The sequence below is a fragment of the Mobula birostris genome, chromosome 20 (assembly GCF_030028105.1).
Source record: "Mobula birostris isolate sMobBir1 chromosome 20, sMobBir1.hap1, whole genome shotgun sequence".
In the NCBI taxonomy this organism is placed as follows: domain Eukaryota; kingdom Metazoa; phylum Chordata; class Chondrichthyes; order Myliobatiformes; family Myliobatidae; genus Mobula; species Mobula birostris.
The window spans coordinates 4,406,879-4,425,200 of record NC_092389.1 but is presented as its reverse complement, the minus strand read 5'-3'; the positions used below and the strand labels follow the sequence as shown (position 1 = coordinate 4,425,200).

The 18,322-nt window shown below is 43.1% G+C and overlaps 1 protein-coding gene across 1 annotated transcript in view; it reads left to right on the top strand.

Annotated features, from left to right (window-relative positions):
• Positions 1 to 18,322, top strand: part of dscaml1 (Down syndrome cell adhesion molecule like 1) — a 781,005-nt gene that overhangs the window by 61,243 nt on the left and 701,440 nt on the right. Inside the window, exon 3 of the mRNA XM_072283885.1 lies at positions 8,153 to 8,299. Within this exon, the coding sequence (XP_072139986.1) occupies positions 8,153 to 8,299 (147 nt within the window). The remainder of the gene's footprint in view (positions 1 to 8,152; positions 8,300 to 18,322) is intronic.

Genomic DNA, 18,322 nt, shown 5'->3' with positions numbered 1-18,322 from the left:
AGAGGGGGTGGTGTGGCTCTACTGGTAAAGAATAGCATCAAATCAGTAGAAAGATGAGACATGGGATCGGAAGATGTTGAATACTTATGGGTTGAGTTAGGAAACTGCAAGGGTAAAAAGACGCTGATGGCAGTTATATACAGGCCTCCAAACAGTAGCTGGGATGTGGACTACAGATTACAATGGGAGGTAAAAAAAAGGTGTGTCAAAAGGGCAATATTATGATAGTCATGGGAGATAGTAACATGCAGGTAGATTGGGAAAATCAGGTTGGTAATGGATCTCAAGAGAGTGAATTTGTTGAATGCCTACAAGATGGCTTTTTAGAGCAGTTTGTTGTTGAGCCTATTAGGGGATTAGCTATACTGGATTGGGTGTTATGTAATGAACCAACTGGAGGTGATCAGGGAGCTTAAGGTAAAGGAACCCTTAGAGACAGTGATCACAACTATGATTGAGTTTAACCTGAAACTTGATAGCAAATTCTGATGTAACAGTATTTCAGTGGAGTAAAGGAAATTAAAGTGGTATGAGAGAGGAGTTGGCCAAAGTAAATTGGAAGGAGATGCTTGCCAGGATGACAGCAGAGAAGCAATGGCTTGAGTTTAGAAACATAGAAAACCTACAGCACAATACAGGTCCTTCGGCCCATAATGTTGTGCCGAACATGTACTTACTTTAGAAATTACCTAGGGTTACACATAGCCTTCTATTTTTCTAAGCTCCATGTACCTATCCAGGAGTCTCTTAAAAGACCCTATCGTATCCGCCTCCACCACCGTTGCTGGCAGCCCATTCCACGCACTGACCACCCTCTGTGTAAAAAAAAATTTACCTCTGTACCTACTTCCAAGCACCTTAAAACTGTGCCCTCTCGTGCTAGCCATTTCAGCCCTGTGAAAAAGCCTCTGACTATCCACACAATCAATGCCTCTCATCATCTTATACACCTCTATCAGGTCACCTCTCATCCTCCGTCGCTCCAAGGAGAAGAGGCCAAGTTCACTCAATCTATTCTCATAGGGCATGCTCCCCAATCCAGGCAACATCCTTGTAAATCTCCTCTGTACCCTTTCTATGGTTTCCACATCCTTTCTGTAGTAAGGTGACCAGAACTGAGCACAGTACTCCAAGTGGGGTCTGACCAGGGTCCTATATAGCTGCAACATTACCTCTTGGCTCTTAAACTCAATCCCGCGGTTGATGAAAGTCAATGCGCCATATGCCTTCTTAACCACACAGTCAACCTGCACAGCAGCTTTGAGTGTCCTATGGACTCGGACCCCAAGATCCCTCTGATCCTCCACACTGCCAAGAGTCTTACCACTAATACTATATTCTGCCATCATATTTGACCTACCAAAATGAACCACCTCACACTTATCTAGGTTGAACTCCATCTGCTACTTCTCAGCCCAGTTTTGCATCCTATTGATATCCCGTTGTAACCTCTGACAACCCTCCACACTATCCACAACACTTCCAACCTTTGTGTCATCAGCAAATCTACTAACCCATCCCTCCACTTCCTCATCCAGGTCATTTATAAAAATCACAAAGAGTAGGGGTCCCAGAACAGATCCCTGAGGCACACCACTGGTCACCGACCTCCAAGCAGAATATGACCTGTCTACAACCACTCTTTGCCTTCTGTCGGCAAGCCAGTTCTGGATCCACAAAGCAATGTCCCCTTGGATCCCATGCCTCCTTACTTTCTCAATAAGCCTTGCATGGGGTACCTTATCAAATGCCTTGCTGAAATCCATATACACTACATCTACTGCTCTTCCTTCATCAATGTGTTTAGTCACATCCTCAAAAATTTCAATCAGGTTCATAAGGCACGACCTGCCTTTGACAAAGCCATGCTGACTATTCCTAATCGTATTATGCCTGTCCAAATGTTCATAATTCCTGTAGCTCAGGATCTTCTCCATCAACTTACCAACCACTGAAATAAGACTCACTGGTCTATAATTTCCTGGGCTATCTCTACTCTCTTTCTTGAATAAGGGAACATCTGCAACCCTCCAATCCTCTGGAATCTCTCCTGTCCCCATTGATGTTGCAAAGATCATTGCCAGAGGCTCAGCAATCTCCTCCCTCACCTCCCACAGTAGCCTGAGGTACATCTCGTCCGGTCCCGGTGACGTATCTAACTTGATGCTTTCCAAAAGCTCCAGCACATCCTCTTTCTTGATGTCTGTATGCTCAAGCTTTTCTGTGCACTGTAAGTTATGCCTACAGTGGCCAAGGTCCTTTTCTGTAGTGAATGCTGAAGTAAAGTACTCATTAAGTATCTCCTCTATCTCCTCCAGTTCCATACACACTTTTCCACTGTCACACGTGATTTGTCCTATTCTCTCACGTCTTATCCTCTTGTAAAAGAGTTTCTTGTAAAAGTGAGGAAGGTGCAGGATAGATGGATTCCAAAAACAAAGAAATACTCAAATGGCAAAATAATGCAACAGTGGCTGACAAGGGAAGTCAAAGCTAATGTAAGAGCAAAAGAGAGAGCATACAACGAAGCAATAATTAGCTGGAAGATGGAGGATTGGGAAGCTTTTAAAAACCTACAGAAAACAACTAAAAGAATCATTAGAAGGGAAAAGATGAAATATGAAAGCAAGCTAGCAAACAATATTAAGGTGGATAAAAAAGCTTTATCAAGTTTATAAAAAAATAAAAGAGATGAGAGTGGATATAGGGCCACTAGAAAATGAGGCAGGAGAAATAATAATGGGGGACAAGTAGATGGCTGATGAACTAAATGAGTATTTTGCATTAGTCTTCACTGTGTAAGACATTAGCAGTGTACCAGGTATTGAAGGGTGTGAGGGAAGAGAAGTGAGTGCAGTAAAGGTACATAAGTCACCTGGGCCAGATGAACTGCACCCTAGGGTTCTGAAAGAGGTAGCGGTAGGGATTGTGGAAGTATTGGCAAAGATATTTTAAAAATTATTGGACTCTGGCATGGTGCCAAAAGACTGGAAAATTTCAAATATCACTCCACTCTTTAAGAAAGGAGGAACGCAGAGGAAAGGAAATTATAGACCAGTTAGCCTGACCTCAGTGGTGGGAAGATGTTGAAGTCAATTGTTAAGGATGAGGTGATGGAGTACTTAGTGACACAGGGCAAGATAGGACAAAGTCTTCAGAGAAAATTTTGCCTGACAAATCTGTTGGAATTGTTTGAGGAGATTACAAGTAGTATAGATAAAGGGGATGCAGTGGATGTTGTATATTTGGATTTTCAGAAGACCTTTGACAAGGTGCCACACATGAGGTTGCTTACCAAGGTAAGAGCCCATGGTACTACAGGAAGGTTACTTGCATGGTTAGCATATTGGCTGATTGGTAGGAGGCGGAGAATGGAAATAAAAGGATCCTTTTCTGGTTGACAACCAGTGAGTTGTGGTGTTCCGCAGGGGTCGATATTGGGACTGGTTTTTATGCTGTATATCAATGATTTAGATGATGGAATAGTTGACTTTGTTGCCAAGTTTGCAGATGATACAACGATTGGCGGAAGGGCAGATAGTGTTGTGGAAACAGGTAAGCTGCAGAAGGACTTAGACAGATTAGGAGGATGGGCAAGAAGAGTGGCACACAAAATACAATGCTGGAAAATGCATGGTCATGCACTTTGGTAGAAGAAATAAATGTGCAGACTATTTTCTAAATGGAGAGGTAATTCAAACATCTGAGATGCAGAGGGACTAGGGAGTCCTTGTGCAGAACACCCTAAACGTTAACTTGCAGGTAGAGTCAGTCAGTGGTGAGGAAGGCAAATGCAATGTTGGCATTTGTTTCAAGAGGTTTAGAATACAAGAGCAGGGATGTGATGCTGAGGCTTTATAAGGCACTGGTGAGGCCTCACCTTGAGTATTGTCAACAGTTTGGGCTCCTCATCGAATAAAAGATGTCCTGGCATTGGAGAGGAGGTTCACAAAGATGTTTTCGGGAATGAAATAATTATCATATGAGGAATGTTTGATGGCTCTGGGCCTGTACTCGCTGGAATTCAGAAGGATGAGGTGGGATATATCTGCTCCTCTGCCTTATGGTCTTATTAAGGCAGGTATGGGGTTGTGTGGGAACTGGGATCATCCATGATGGAATGGCAGAGCAGAGATGATGGGCCAAATGACCTAATTCTGTTCCTATGTCTTATAGTCTTATGACCTTGCACATTATCTTTTACCTTGTACTACCCCAATGCACTGTGCAATAATTTGATCTGTATGAACCATATGCAAGACAAGCTTTTCCCTGTATCTCAGTACATGTGACAGTAATAAACTAATTTCAAATTCCTTCTGTTCAAGATGTTTATTTGACAGTGTCACTGTAGTTACTTGGATGAAAAGGGACATCACGTAATTATTATATTGACTTGGGGAGTCGTCATAAGTGACTAAACACAATTAGATCTGTATGGAGTGACAATCACTGCCTGTTTATTGCCTTTTATAGATGCTGCCTGACTTGCTGAGTTCTTCAGCAGTTTGTGTATATTGCTCGAGATTTCCAGCATTTACAGAACCCTTTGAGCAACACACACAAAATGCTAGAGGAACTCAGAAGGTCAGGCAGCATCTATGGAGGGAAATGAACAGTTGATGTTTTGGGCCGATCCCTTTCACTGGATCCGGAAAGTAAGGGGAAAGAAGCCAGAATAAGGGGGTGGGGGGGGGGGAGTACAAGCTAGCAGGTGATAGGTGAAGCCAGGTGTAAGGTAAAGTGTGTGGATGGTGGAGAGGGAATGAAGTAGGAAGCCAGGAGGGGATAGGTGGAAGAGGAAGATTGAAGAAATATCTGATATCAGTGGAGCATGGAGAAAAGGGAAGGAAGAGCAGCATCAGAGGGAAGTGGTGGACAAATGAGGAGAGGAGAAAGGGTGAGAGGTGAACCAGAAAAGGGGAATGTAATAAGAGAGAATGGGGAAGGGGAGATTTTTATGTACAATTTTCTGGATGAATTTCTGATTGTTTTATTTTTATTTAGTGATACAGCATCAGAGGGATCAGATTTTCTGGAATCATTCCAGGGATGATGGACTGGAGGAACCGAGGGTTCTCTTCTTGGAATAGAAGAGGTTAAGTTTGGATTTGATAGAAGCAATTAGCAGATAGAGGTGATAGTGAAATCTGTTCACAATGGCAAAGAGTTAAAAAACCAACAGACATAAAATTAATGTGATTAGCAGAAGAATGGAAAATGACAAGAGGAAACACACTTTTCCCACAGTAGATGCTTCTTGTTTGGAATGCCAATGGTTGGGGTGGTTCAGATTCAGTTGTGGCACTCAGAAGGGAACTGGATGTATATATGAAAGAAAGGAATTACACGGCTGTGGGAAGAGAGCATGACAGTGAAAGTAGCCTGAATGGCAGCTCGTGTAATAGAGCTAGTGCAGTTGTACAAGACATGGATGAGGATGCACCTGGATTATTGTGTACACTTCTGCTCAGTGTGTTTATAAGAAAGATGTTATTACATTGGATAGTGTGGAAAGAAAATTTACAATGATGTTGCCAGGTCCTGAGCACCTGAATTACAGGGTGCGGTTGGGCAGGCGAGGACTTTATTCCTTGGAACATAGGAGACTGAAGGGCATATAAAAGCATGACAGGCATACATAGGGCAAATGCAGTTTTTTTTCCAAAAATAAATCAAAGGACTTGGAATTAAGCAGAGAGAAGAGAGAGGAGAAAGATCTAAAAGTGACCTAAGGGGAAACGTCTGCATACAGACAGTTGTGCATACATGGAACAAGATGCCAGAGAAAGCAGTTGAGGCAGGTGCAGTAATGCTATTTAAAATATATTTGGGTAAATATGTACGTGAATAGGAAAGCACTAGAGGTTACAGAACAAACACAAGCAACACACATCAAAGTTGCTGGTGAACGCAGCAGGCCAGGCAGCATCTCTAGGAAGAGGTACAGTCGACGTTTCAGGCCGAGACCCTTCGTCAGGACTAACTGAAGGAAGAGTTAGTAAGAGATTTGAAAGTGGGAGGGGGAGGGGGAGATCCAAAATGATAGGAGAAGACAGGAGGGGGAGGGATGGAGCTAAGAGCTGGGCAGGTGATTGGCAAAAGGGATACGAGAGGATCATGGGACAGGAGGCCTGGGGAGAAAGACAAGTAGGGGGGGAAACCCAGAGGATGGACAAGGGGTATAGTCAGAGGGACAGAGGGAGAAAAAGGAAAGAGAGAAAAAGAATTAATAATAATAAAGAAATAAATAAATAATGGATGGGGTACGAAGGAGAGGTGGGGCATTAACGGAAGTTAGAGAAGTCAGTGTTCATGCCATCAGGTTAGAGGCTATCCAGATGGAATATAAGGTGTTGTTCCTCCAACCTGAGTGTGGCTTCATCTTTACAGTAGAGGAGGTCATGGATAGACATGTCAGAATGGGATGTGGAATTAAAATGTGTGGCCACTGGGAGATCTGCTTTCTCTGGCGGACAGAGCGTAGGTGTTCAGCAAAGCGGTCTCCCAGTCTGTGTCGGGTCTTGCCAATATATAGAAGGCTGCATCGGGAGCACTGGACGCAGTATATCACCCCAGCCGACTCACAGGTGAAGTGTCGCCTCACCTGGAAGGACTGTCTGGGGCCCTGAATGGTGGTGAGGGAGGAAGTGTAAGGGCAGGTGTAGCACTTGTTCCGCTTACAAGGATAAGTGCCAGGAGGGAGATCAGTGGGGAGGGATGGGGGGGGGATGAATGGACAAGGGAGTCGCTTAGGGAGCAATCCCTGCGGAAAGCAGAGGGGGGGAGGGAAAGATGTGCTTAGTGGTGGGATCCCGTTGGAGGTGGCGGAAGTTACGGAGAATTATATGTTGGACCCAGAGGCTGGTGGGGTGGTAGGTGAGGACAAGGGGAACCCTATTCGTAGTGGGGTGGCGGGAGGATGTGGTGAGTGCAGATGTGCGTGAAATAGCAAAGATGTGTTTGAGAGCAGAATTGATGATGGAGGAAGGGAAGCCCCTCTCTTTAAAAAAGGAGGACATTTCCTTTGTCCTGAAATGAAAAGCCTCATCCTGAGAGCAGATGCAGCAGAGCTGTACCTCTGACTATACCCCTTGCCCATCCTCTGGGCTTCCCCCTCCCCTTTCTTCCTCCCTAGGCCTCCCGTCCCATGACCCTCTCATATCCCTTTTGCCAATCAACTGTCCAGCTCTTGGCTCCATCCCTCCCCCTCCTGTCTTCTCCTATCATTTCGGATCTCCCCCTCCCCTCCCACTTTCAAATCTGTTACTAGCTCTTCTTTCAGTTAGTCCTGACGAAGGGTCTCGGCCCGAAACGTCGACTGTACCTCTTCCTAGAGATGCTGCCTGGTCTGCTGCGTTCACCAGCAATTTTTATGTGTGTTGCTTGAAATTCCAGCATCTGCAGATTTCCTCGTGCAAGCAAATTGGACTAGTTTAGGCTTGGATGAGTTAAAGTTTTGAAGATTAAAGGAGCTTTGTCACATGTACATTGAAACATACAGTGAAATGTGCCATGTGCATCAAAGCAAATCAGTGAGGATTGTGCTGGGCAGCCCACAAGTGTCACCGCACTTCTGACGGCAACGCAGCATCCCCACAACTCAATAACCCTAAATGTACATCTTCGGAATTTGCGAGGAAACTGGAGCACTCAAAGGAAACCCACGCAGTCGCCAGGTGAACATACAAACTCCTTACAGACAGCAGTGGGAATTGAACCTCGATCTTATCTGAAGGGCATGTTACCATGCTTTATTATTATATTACTTTATGATTCTAACCTTTCTGTAAACCCTATGGTATCTTACCAGATCTCTGCTATTAGCAAAAGAATAAATCCTGAAACAGGGTGAGATATCCCTTTACTATCTTCTCAATTATGCATGGAAAAACATACCTGTGCCCAACTTCCAAAAGAATAGATAATTATCCAGAATATTATTTAATTCACTCACACACTGTACTCACACCTGACTGCCTTCTTTCCTTCAGATTGACCTCTGAGAACTAAATATATATTTATGATGTAGATTCAGTTCTGTTTTTGATTTCCAGATAAATTGGCAGAGGAGATTTGCATAGTTGTTGGTTCCTCAGAACATGAAGAGTGGTTCATAGACTCTCATTTACGTTCTTTTACTTTCTCTCAGTTTTCAGGGAACCCTACACCGTACGGGTGGAGGATCAAAGGTCAATGCGTGGAAGCGTGGCTGTCTTCAAGTGCCTCATTCCTCCTTCGGTGCAGGAGTATGTTAGCGTTGTGTCGTGGGAAAGAGATACAGTTTCAATCATCCCAGGTAGGAAAATGAGAAAGGCTGGTGCCTTGTGTTACTTCAGATATTTCAACCTGATGAGATGGTAATGTGATATTTAATTGTGCCAGTATCATCTATTTCTTGAATGTGTATCCGTAAATCTAAGTGGACGCTCTACCACCTGTTCATTTGATTTCATTTATATGATGTCGGTGCTTTACTGAAACAGTGAAATGCAGCACTTGAATGTCTCTGACATCTTCTCATATACTGTGCTAATGATTGGCCTTTGGAAAAGACTTGAAGAATTGCTTAGCTGTTTAACTTGGTGTGGAGTTACTGCACAACCTCAAGTTGTGTGTTTTTCAGATGCAAATTTTCCATGATTACTCTTGGTGATTGTAAGCCCATATGTTGACCTTTGTCAACTATGTCCTGCCAATAAGAATTCAGATTCTTGATGCTTTTGTTCCTTGGGGTTCCTATGATTTCTACAAGGTTATATACAATGAATCGTATGTATACACAAAGCTTATGTACACTGGTGCATGTTAATTGCATATCAATTGGTCAGATAAAGTTATATTGTCATGTAGATAGCCAGGTGAGGATATTTTTACTGCTGACAACAGCCCAAAGAGGTATAAGGTTCTATTACTCAGATATAGATACTACCATCTCTGATATAAGACAAAGGGTAACGTCTCTCTTTAAGAAGATGATTGTCAACTCATATTTTGCTCTTCTGTTATAATTTAAAGTATGTTTTGTTTTCCTGATTTGGTGGGATGTGACTAGAGATCTTCTTGCGTTGAATGCTCCCGTGGTGTTCGTACTTGTTAAGTGCAATCAATCCCCTCATGAAGTAATGTAGTTAACTGAGATGGAAAATTTATTTGGTAACTGCTTGGAAGTATCAAGCAGTCTTCAACAGTTCCAGTCCTGAGTGTTTGTTATTTTTGCCAAAAGTCAAGTCAAGGTAAGTTTATTATCAAAGTATGTATATAACTGGAAATAACATGACCACCTCATTAATAATCAGCACTGGTGCACCTCAAGGATGTGTGCTTATCCCACTGCTCTGTTCTCTCTATATCTGTGACTGTGTGGCTAGGCACAGCTCAAATACCATCTATAAGTTTGCTGATGATAAAGCCATTGTTGGTAGAATCACAGATGGTGACGAGAGGACATACGAGATATACCAGCTGATTGAGTGGTGTCGCAGCAACAACCTTGCACTCAATGTCAGTAAGACCAAAGAGCTGGTTGTGAAAATAGAGAAATTGCCTTTAAACTCACGAGGGAGCATAGGCCATCAACTTTTTGCTGTTGATGTTTCTATAGCAGGCAATTTCTTTTTTATGAGGTCGAGTTGCTAGCTCAATGCTCAACCCAGCATGGATGGAAAGCAACACACACAATATTGCTGGTGAATGCAGCAGGCCAGGCAGCATCTATAGGAAGAGGTACAGTTAATGTTTCGGGCCGAGACCCTTCGTCAGGACTAACGGAAAGGAGAGATAGTAAGAGATTTGAAGGAGGGAGCGGGAGATCCGAAATGATAGGAGAAGACAGAAGTGGGAGGGATGAAGCTAAGAGCTGGGAAGTTGATTGGCAAAAGGGAAACAAAGCTGGAGACATGGGAGAAAGAAAGGGGGAGGGGAGCACCAGAGGAAGATGCAGAGCAGGCAAAGAATGATTGTGAGAGGGAAAGAGAGAAAAAAGGGGGGCAAATAATAAATGAATAAATAAATAAAATAGGGGATAGGGTAAGAAGGGGAGGAGGGGCATTAGCGGAAGTTAGAGAAGTCGATGTTCATGCCATCAAGTTGGAGGCTACCCAGGTGGAATATAAGGTGTTGTTCCTCCAACCTGAGTGTGGTTTCATCTTGACAGTAGAGGAAGCCATGGATAGACATATCAGAATGGGAATGGGACGTGGAATTAAAATGTGTGGCCACTGGGAGATCCTGCTTTCTCTGGCGGACAGAACGTAGGTGTTCAGCGAAACGGTCTCCCAATCTGCGTCGGGTCTTACCGATATACAGAAGGCCGCACTGGGAGCACCGGACACAGTATATCACCCCAGCCTACTCACAGGTGAAGTGTTGTCTCACCTGGAAGGACTGTCTGGGGCCCTGAATGGTGGTAAGGGAGGAAGTGTAAGGGCATGTGTAGCACTTGTTCTGCTTGCAAGGATAAGTGCCAGGAGGGAGATCAGTGGGGAGGGATGGGGGAGACGAATGGACAAGGGAGTCACATAGGGAGCGATCCCTGCGGAAAGCAGAAAGGGGGGTGGAGGGAAAGATGTGCTTAGTGGTGGGATCCCATTGGAGGTGGTGGAAATTACAGAGAATTATATGTTGGACCTGGAGGCTGGTGGGGTGGTAGGTGAGGACAAGGGGAACCCTATCCCTAGTGGGGTAGTGGGAGGATGGGGTGAGAGCAGATGTGCATGAAATGAGAGAGATGTGTTTGAGGGCAGAGTTGATGGTGGAGGAAAGGAAGACATTTCCTTCGTCCTGGAATGAAAAGCCTCATCCTTAGAGCAGATGTGGTGGAGACAGGGGAATTGCGAGAAGGGGATGGCATTTTTGCAAGTGATAGGGTGGGAAGAGGAATACTCCAGGTAGCTGTGAGAGTTCGTGGGCTTATACTAGACATCAGTAGATAAACTGTCTCCAGAGATAGAGACAGAAAGATCAAGAAAGGGGAAGGAGGTGTTGGAAATGGACCAGGTAAACTTGAGGGCAGGGTGAAAGTTGGAGGCAAAGTTAATGTAGTCAACGAGCTCAGCATGCATGCAGGAAGCAGCGCCAATGCAGTCGTCGATGTAGCAAAGGAAAAGTGGGGGACAGATACAAGTATAGGCTTGGAACATGGATTGTTCCACAAAGCCAACAAAAAAGGCAGGCATAGCTGGGACCCATACGGGTGCTCATGACTACACCTTTAGTTTGGAGGAAGTGGGAGGAGCCAAAGGAGAAATTATTAAGAGTAAGAACTAATCCCGCTAGACGGAGGAGAGTGGTGGTAGAGGGGAACTGATTAGGTCTGGAATTCAAAAAGAAGCGGAGAGCTTTGAGACCTTCCTGATGGGGGATGGAAGTATAGGGACTGGACATCCATGGTGAAAATAAAGCGGTGGGGGCCAGGGAACTTAAAATCATCGAAAAGTTTAAGAGCGTGAGAAGTGTCACGAACATAGGTCGGAAGGGATTGAACAAGGGGTGATAAAACAGTGTCGAGGTATGCAGTAATGAGTTCGGTGGGGCAGGAGCAAGCTGAGACAATAGATCTGCCAGGACAGGCAGGTTTGTGGATCTTGGGTAGGAGGTAGAAACGGGAAGTGCGGGGTGTGGGAACTATAAGGTTGGTAGCAGTGGATGGGAGATCCCCTGAGCGGATAAAGTCGGTGATGGTGTGGGAGACAATGTCCTGGTGCTCCTTAGTGAGGTCACGATCGAGGGGTAAATAAGAGGAGGTATCCGCGAGTTGTCGCTGTGCCTCGGCAAGGTAGAGGTCAGTCCGCCAGACTGCAACAGCGCCCCGCCCCCCCCATCAGCGTGCACGGGAGCCGGCTGGATTCAAACTTGGGACCTTCTGCCCCGAAGTTCATTATTACTATCAGGTAGGAGGTGCCGAAACCTGAAGGCACACACTTAGCGGTTCAGGAACAACCTCTTTCCCATCTGCCATCCAATTTCCAAATGGACATTGAACCCATGAACACTACCTCACTACTTTTTTTATTCCATTTTTTTGCATTACTTATTTAATGGAACTATTTAATATATGTATCTTCTCTTCGGTTGTCCATTGAAATCCAATGACGACGTCCACTCCTTTAACGGTGAGATCTTTGATGACTCTGCAGTCCTATCCTGGACCCACAAGCTCTGTTGCAGGTGGGACATGTATATGTGGTAGTGATGGCAACCATGGCTGCATTTCTCCTGGCTCTCTTCTGCTGTCTCCTGGTTGTTCTTTCCATCTCCAGAATACGAACCCCGTCCCTACACAGCTGTAGCCATGTGGTATGGTCAGCAGCAACATCCTCCAGGTCCTCGGGTCTGATCTTGTACTTCCTTAAAACATTCTTTATCTGATCCTTATAGCGCTTCTTCGGCCCTCCAGCTGAGCGTCGACCATGATGTAGCTGGCCACTTAACACTCTGTGGGGTAGCTGACATGGGGGCATCCTTATCACATGCCCTAACCACTGCAGCTGACGCTGAGTGATCGTGGCCTCAATACTTCTGCAGTTGGTCTTTACAAGTATTTCAGTGTGAGGCACCCGCTCACGCCAGGTAATTCCCAGGATGTGATGGAGGCAGCTTATGTGGAAGTGCTCCAAGGACTTGATGTGAGGGCTGTAGGTTACCCAAGTTTCACTGCTATAAAGGAGGGTGGTGACACAGACCGCTTGGTATACAGCGACCTTTGTGGAGGGACGAAGGCTCCTGTTCTGAAAGACTCTACGCTGAAGTCTCCCAAAGGCAGCTGATGCCTGTTTAATGCGGCTCTGGATGCCGTTGTCAATGCCGCTATCCTCAGAGAGAATGCTCCCCAGATATTTGAAAGATGGCACTACTGACAGCTTTTCATCACCAACAGTGAAGGCAGGTAGAGTGGGTGGGACACTTTTTTTTCGAAATCATCATGTATTGTAATGTACTGCTGCCGCAAAGTTAGCAAATTTCATGACATATGTTGGTGATATTAAACCTGATTCTGATTCTGTCACCCTATATTACTTTGAGATAAATTTTCTTGCAGGTATTTACAGAAAAATAGAGAAATACAATAAAATATATGAAATACTACACATTAATAAAGACTGAAAAACCAATGTGTAAAAGAAGGCAAGTTGTGGAAATAAATAAATTAATGCCGAGGACATGAGTTGTCGAGTCTTTGAAAGAGAGTCCATAGGTTGTGAAGTCAGTTCAGTGTTGTGGAAACAGCTACATAAAATGCGAGGTGGGAAACAAAATGTACCTGTGGAGAGGAAGTCAAGATTGGCGTGACCCAGATGCAGTAGATCTGGAGACAAAGGTGGCTTTGAAGTGAGAGCTGCAAGAGTTGTCCAATTCACCCTGAAGGCATGGTCATGTTGCAACATGACTGGGCCTTTTAATGGCTATCACTTTTCATCCAACAGTCATGGATTCTGTGTAGTCTTGATGGCTTGCACCCAGGTAGACTTTAGATTGTCAAGGGAACTATATCCTACATTGTTCAACCTTGGTGTTCAAAGCTTTGAAGACTATTTGAAGCAATTCTTCTGTAGTGAAACCTACTTAATTAAATAACACCTTTTAACAAAGCAATTTAGCAATTTTCTATCTAAATGTCTTTCCCAATTGCCTGCTGATAAACCAGTCTGTTATGAAGTGCAGCAGTTGAGACTCTTGTTAATGAATTGGTACTAACAATATTCCGACCATCGTTACATGTGAGCACTTACCTTTTGATTATCACATCTCCGTTAACAGCAATAGGCTGCAACACCATGCATTTACATATTCTTCAAGGAAGGAAACCCCGTTTCCTTACTTGACTCAATCTACACGTGACTCCAGATCCCACTAATGCGGTTCACAACCAGTCCCTATGAGATTGGCCGCTCACATCCCGACAGTGGGCACTCACACGTGGACAACACATCTCAAGATGCTTCACCAAGCCATAATTTTGGAAGTCAATAATGGATGCCAGAACTTACATTGAAACGTAGCATTTTTATTTGGTATTGGAAGCGATCTTGGGAACAGGTTGGTGTAGGTGTTACAGTTTTTGAATTGTCAGAGATAGAGAACCAGAATATTTCACCTGGGACAATTGCATTATATAGGGCTACAGGAAGGGAGGGTAAGATGGACAAGTGTCAGAGGAAAATGTTTAGAAGGACTCCATTCTTTAATAGCAGTATCTGTTGTCAAAGTATGCAACAGAACATTTCCCAAAATAGATTTTTATTCCAGTTTGAAAACATTTTAAGATTAAAACCATCAACACGGGACATTAGGGCATTTGGGAAGTGTGAGATGATGAAGAGTCATTAAGAGGGAAATCTGGCTTTGGAAGAGTCTGAAATCACTGACATTTGTGACTTGCGGACTGCATTATTGCATTCATTTAAATAATTGGGATCTTATTTACTGATGCAAGGGACATGAGGATTGCAATTCTCTTTTTAAATGTGTTGTTCATTAATTGGATGTTTGTTGAAGTTTTGTATTTTGATTTATTTTCTAAAAATAGGAACATCAAGAAAATTATTTAAAAATTTATTGTCTTTGAAGACATTGTCATTAATTTGGTTTAATGAATCCAGTTAGTGATGGGGACTGACCTCATTTTTTATGTTTCATTTTCTACCATGATGAAATGGAGATCTGTATTTGATTTGAAAGAGAGAAAGATTTTGGCAAGTTTGGCTTTTGTCTTGCAGAAGTTTGCTTTCTGTGATTCTCATGTTCACTTCCACAGAAATACCAACATCAATCCAATCCTGTTCTTGACTTTTTAAAACTACATGCATGATTCTGTTTACTTAGTGGGTGACCTTTGAATCCTGTGTACTCTTGGTATGCCTGCCGATCAATTGTAAGTCTGAGCATTGTGCTTATTCTGGAGATCAATTTTATGGGAAAATGCGTTGCAATGTTCTGGGAATAAAGTAGGAGAAATGGACAAGAAATTGCCCCACTTGGTGCTAGTAAAGACCCAGTTGGCTGAATAACCTTCTCTGATGCCATAACCAATATCATGATTGTCTAAGGAAGAGGAATGGGAAGGGTGGAGGAGTCCAAAATGGTGATTGACTGAGCAACTGTTGACTTTTGTTTTCTAGAAGAAAAGTAATTAACAAAGATATTTGTATCTTATTAAAACCAATGTTGCTCAATAAAGGAATTTAATATTTGGATCACTGGTATAGTCTTTTCATACTTGCAGGGGCTTGTATCATAAGACAATTGACAGGCTAAGTGGCACTTGCTTGGAATGAGTCATAGCTATCTTGCTTATAAAAGATTTCAGTATCTTATTTCCACCTGTCTGACTCTTTCAAAGTAAAGATTATGTTTCATTGAGCTTGTGACCTTACACTCAGTGGGTGTTATTATTTGGGATGGTCTGTTTGTTGGTACTGTGATGGGAAGAAATGGCTGACCCAATGAAGGCTATTTCAGCACAGTGGATTTAACATGGATTTCCACTGTTCTCAGACATAAAGCTGTAAAAATGCCACATAAACTCATTGGACCCATCTCAATACTCTGAATCATTTGGCAACTGGTGACCTTGGGTTTGAATCCATTAAGTGTGATGTTTAAAACATAGAACATAAGACAGTACAGCACAAGAACAGGCCCTTCAGCCAACAATGTTGTGCCAAACCAATTAAATTAGTAATCAAATGGCCAACTAAACTAATCCCCTCTGCCTACACAATGTCCACATCTTTCCAATTTACCCACATCAAAATGATTATATAAACATCTCTTAAGTGTCTCTAATGTATCTGCCTCTACCACGTCCCCAGGCAGCACATTCCAGGCAACCACCGCTCTGTGTGTTAAAAAAAAACAACTAGCATTGTTTCTGCCATTGTAAGTTACTTCTCTGGAGTTACCAAACATAAGGTATGTTTGGTAACTCCAGAGAACCAGGCATGTTCAATGCAGTGTTGCTTGCCAGTACATAATGACACTGTGCCTGGTTTTGATGGAACATTGTGTTATACAACTCTCATCTTTGGTCACCGACTATTGAAGCATGCATTGTATAAGCAATTGAGCCTGTGATGGATATTTGCTTCCTGGGCTGGGGGCTTCTTGCTTTTTTGTAAAGCTCAGTGTTCTAAACACAGCAACTCTCACTTGTAAAGATCAAACAGTTGTAAGTTAAAATTCCAACTAATATTCATTGTTTAGGCACTAGTCGTAAATGGGAACCAGTCTGTAGATTTTAATGTAAATGGCAAGCAGTAATCAGTTTGAAGTTGAAAAGAGCAGCTTTGCAAACAGGTTGTGCGTACCTAGGATCTATGTCTCCAAGAAGCTTTTAGACCATTTGTGCAAAAAAGGTATCTGAAAGAATATCACGTATGGGTGAAGTCACCCAAGTAGCAAAGAAACTATATGAATATAGGGAGAAGTCCAAGCCTTTTAGGAATCATCCAGAAACATCACAAAGAGTGCAGAAACATGGAGTGAACTAGAATCCATTACTCTGCCTTCGATTTCTGCGACGGTGGACTGCTTCATCTGTGGCTCATGGGTATGTCTTTTTAGCTTATAGCTGTGTTTACCTGTGTACTTGTGTTTTGGAAATACTTTATGTTTTAGGAATGGTTTGGAATTTGTAAGTTTTTTATGGGATAGAAATCTTCTGTGAGTTTTAAATGTGTTTTAAGAATGTTTGGATTTAAACATGTATCACTGAAAATCAATGAACTCTCTTTAAACAACATTGTAAACTGGAAGTATCTCCTCCTCGGTAGGGAAGGAGGGACCCACCACTCGAATAGTGGGTTTTGGCAGCTAACCTTACCATGGAAAATAATCAGAGAAGTAAACTAGCTTTTAAAGATTAGGTATTTACAGTATTCCCCCCACCCCACCCTTTGGTGAGGATACCCATGGCTACCTACATTGGATAGGGCTTAAAAGTCTTTATTTGAGTTTAGAGCTTTGCGGTCAGCGAACCTAATACCATCACCTTTGCTGGATCAGAACTGTTTGTGGTTGTGATAAACCATGTGCAGGCTTAGTTGATGTCACCATGACAACAATTCATACATAAATTATGTTAATTTGTAGCTGAATACTCTGGCCACTGTTTGTCCAATAATTTTTAAAAATTGACAATAGAACTGATGTAATGCCCAGGTTTCTTGTCCAGATGTGACATTGTAAGTGGTAAATGGGTTTAAAAATGATGTATGCTAAACTGGGGTGTTTGGAGTTTAGAGTTCAAAGTTCAATTCTGGTGCCATTCCTAAGGAGTTTGTATGTTCTCCCTGTGATCACATGGGTTTCCTCCGGTGCCCCATTTACCTTCCACAGTCCAAGGATGTGCTGGTTAGTAGGTAAATTGTCCTGTGATTAGGCTAGGGTTAAATAGGTGGGTTGCTGGTCAGTGCGGCTCATCGGGGTGGAAAGTCCCGTTCCGCACTGTATCTCTAAATAAATAAATAACAGCTCAAAGACTCAGCATTTATGGGGATTGCATGCATTGTAATTTCAAATGTTTCTGGTACGGTTTGGATTCTAAATTTGCTGTATTTGTGGTCTCAAGGATGAGAGAGCATCAGGAAAATGATAAACACTGCCATTTTATTTATTTTTTTAGCATGTTGTTCCATTCTGTGTCAATGATGCAGAGCGGTTGGTTGGAAAAAGACATCTGTAGCTTTGAGTGTTATTGTGATCCTGCCAGAAACAGGAAATGTGACAGCGGGACCAAATAGTGAATTAAACATTAGTTTTACATCTGTGCTATAAATAAAGCTACAAACCACAATCACACATCTGGGATTTTGGATTCAGTCACAAAGTAATGAAATTTGATTGGCTGCAGAGCCTCATCTGAGGATACAAGGTTTGACTTCTCATTGAATATTGTCATGGTGATGAGTTTATAGAATCTCTGGAGGTGGCTATTTTGCCCATAGGACCTGTGTTGGCTCTGAGAAAGAGCTGGCAAATTAGTATCACTTCCTTGTTCTTTCTCTACATTCCAGCACATTCCCCACACCATTGAATACTTTTTTTACCCCAGTTTCCTTTAGAAAACACAAGAGATTCTGCAGATGCTGTAAATCTAGACTAGCACACACAAAATGCTGGAGGAATTCAGCAGTTCAGGCAGCATCTATAGAGAGGAATCAAACGTTGACAATTTGGGCTGACCATTCATCAGGACTAGAAATGAAGGGGGAAGAAGCCAGAATAAGGATTAAGGGGTGAGAGGAAGGAGCACAAGTTAGAAGTTGATAGGTGAAGTAGGGGAAGGTAGGTAGGTGGGGATGGAGGATGAAGTGAGAAGCTG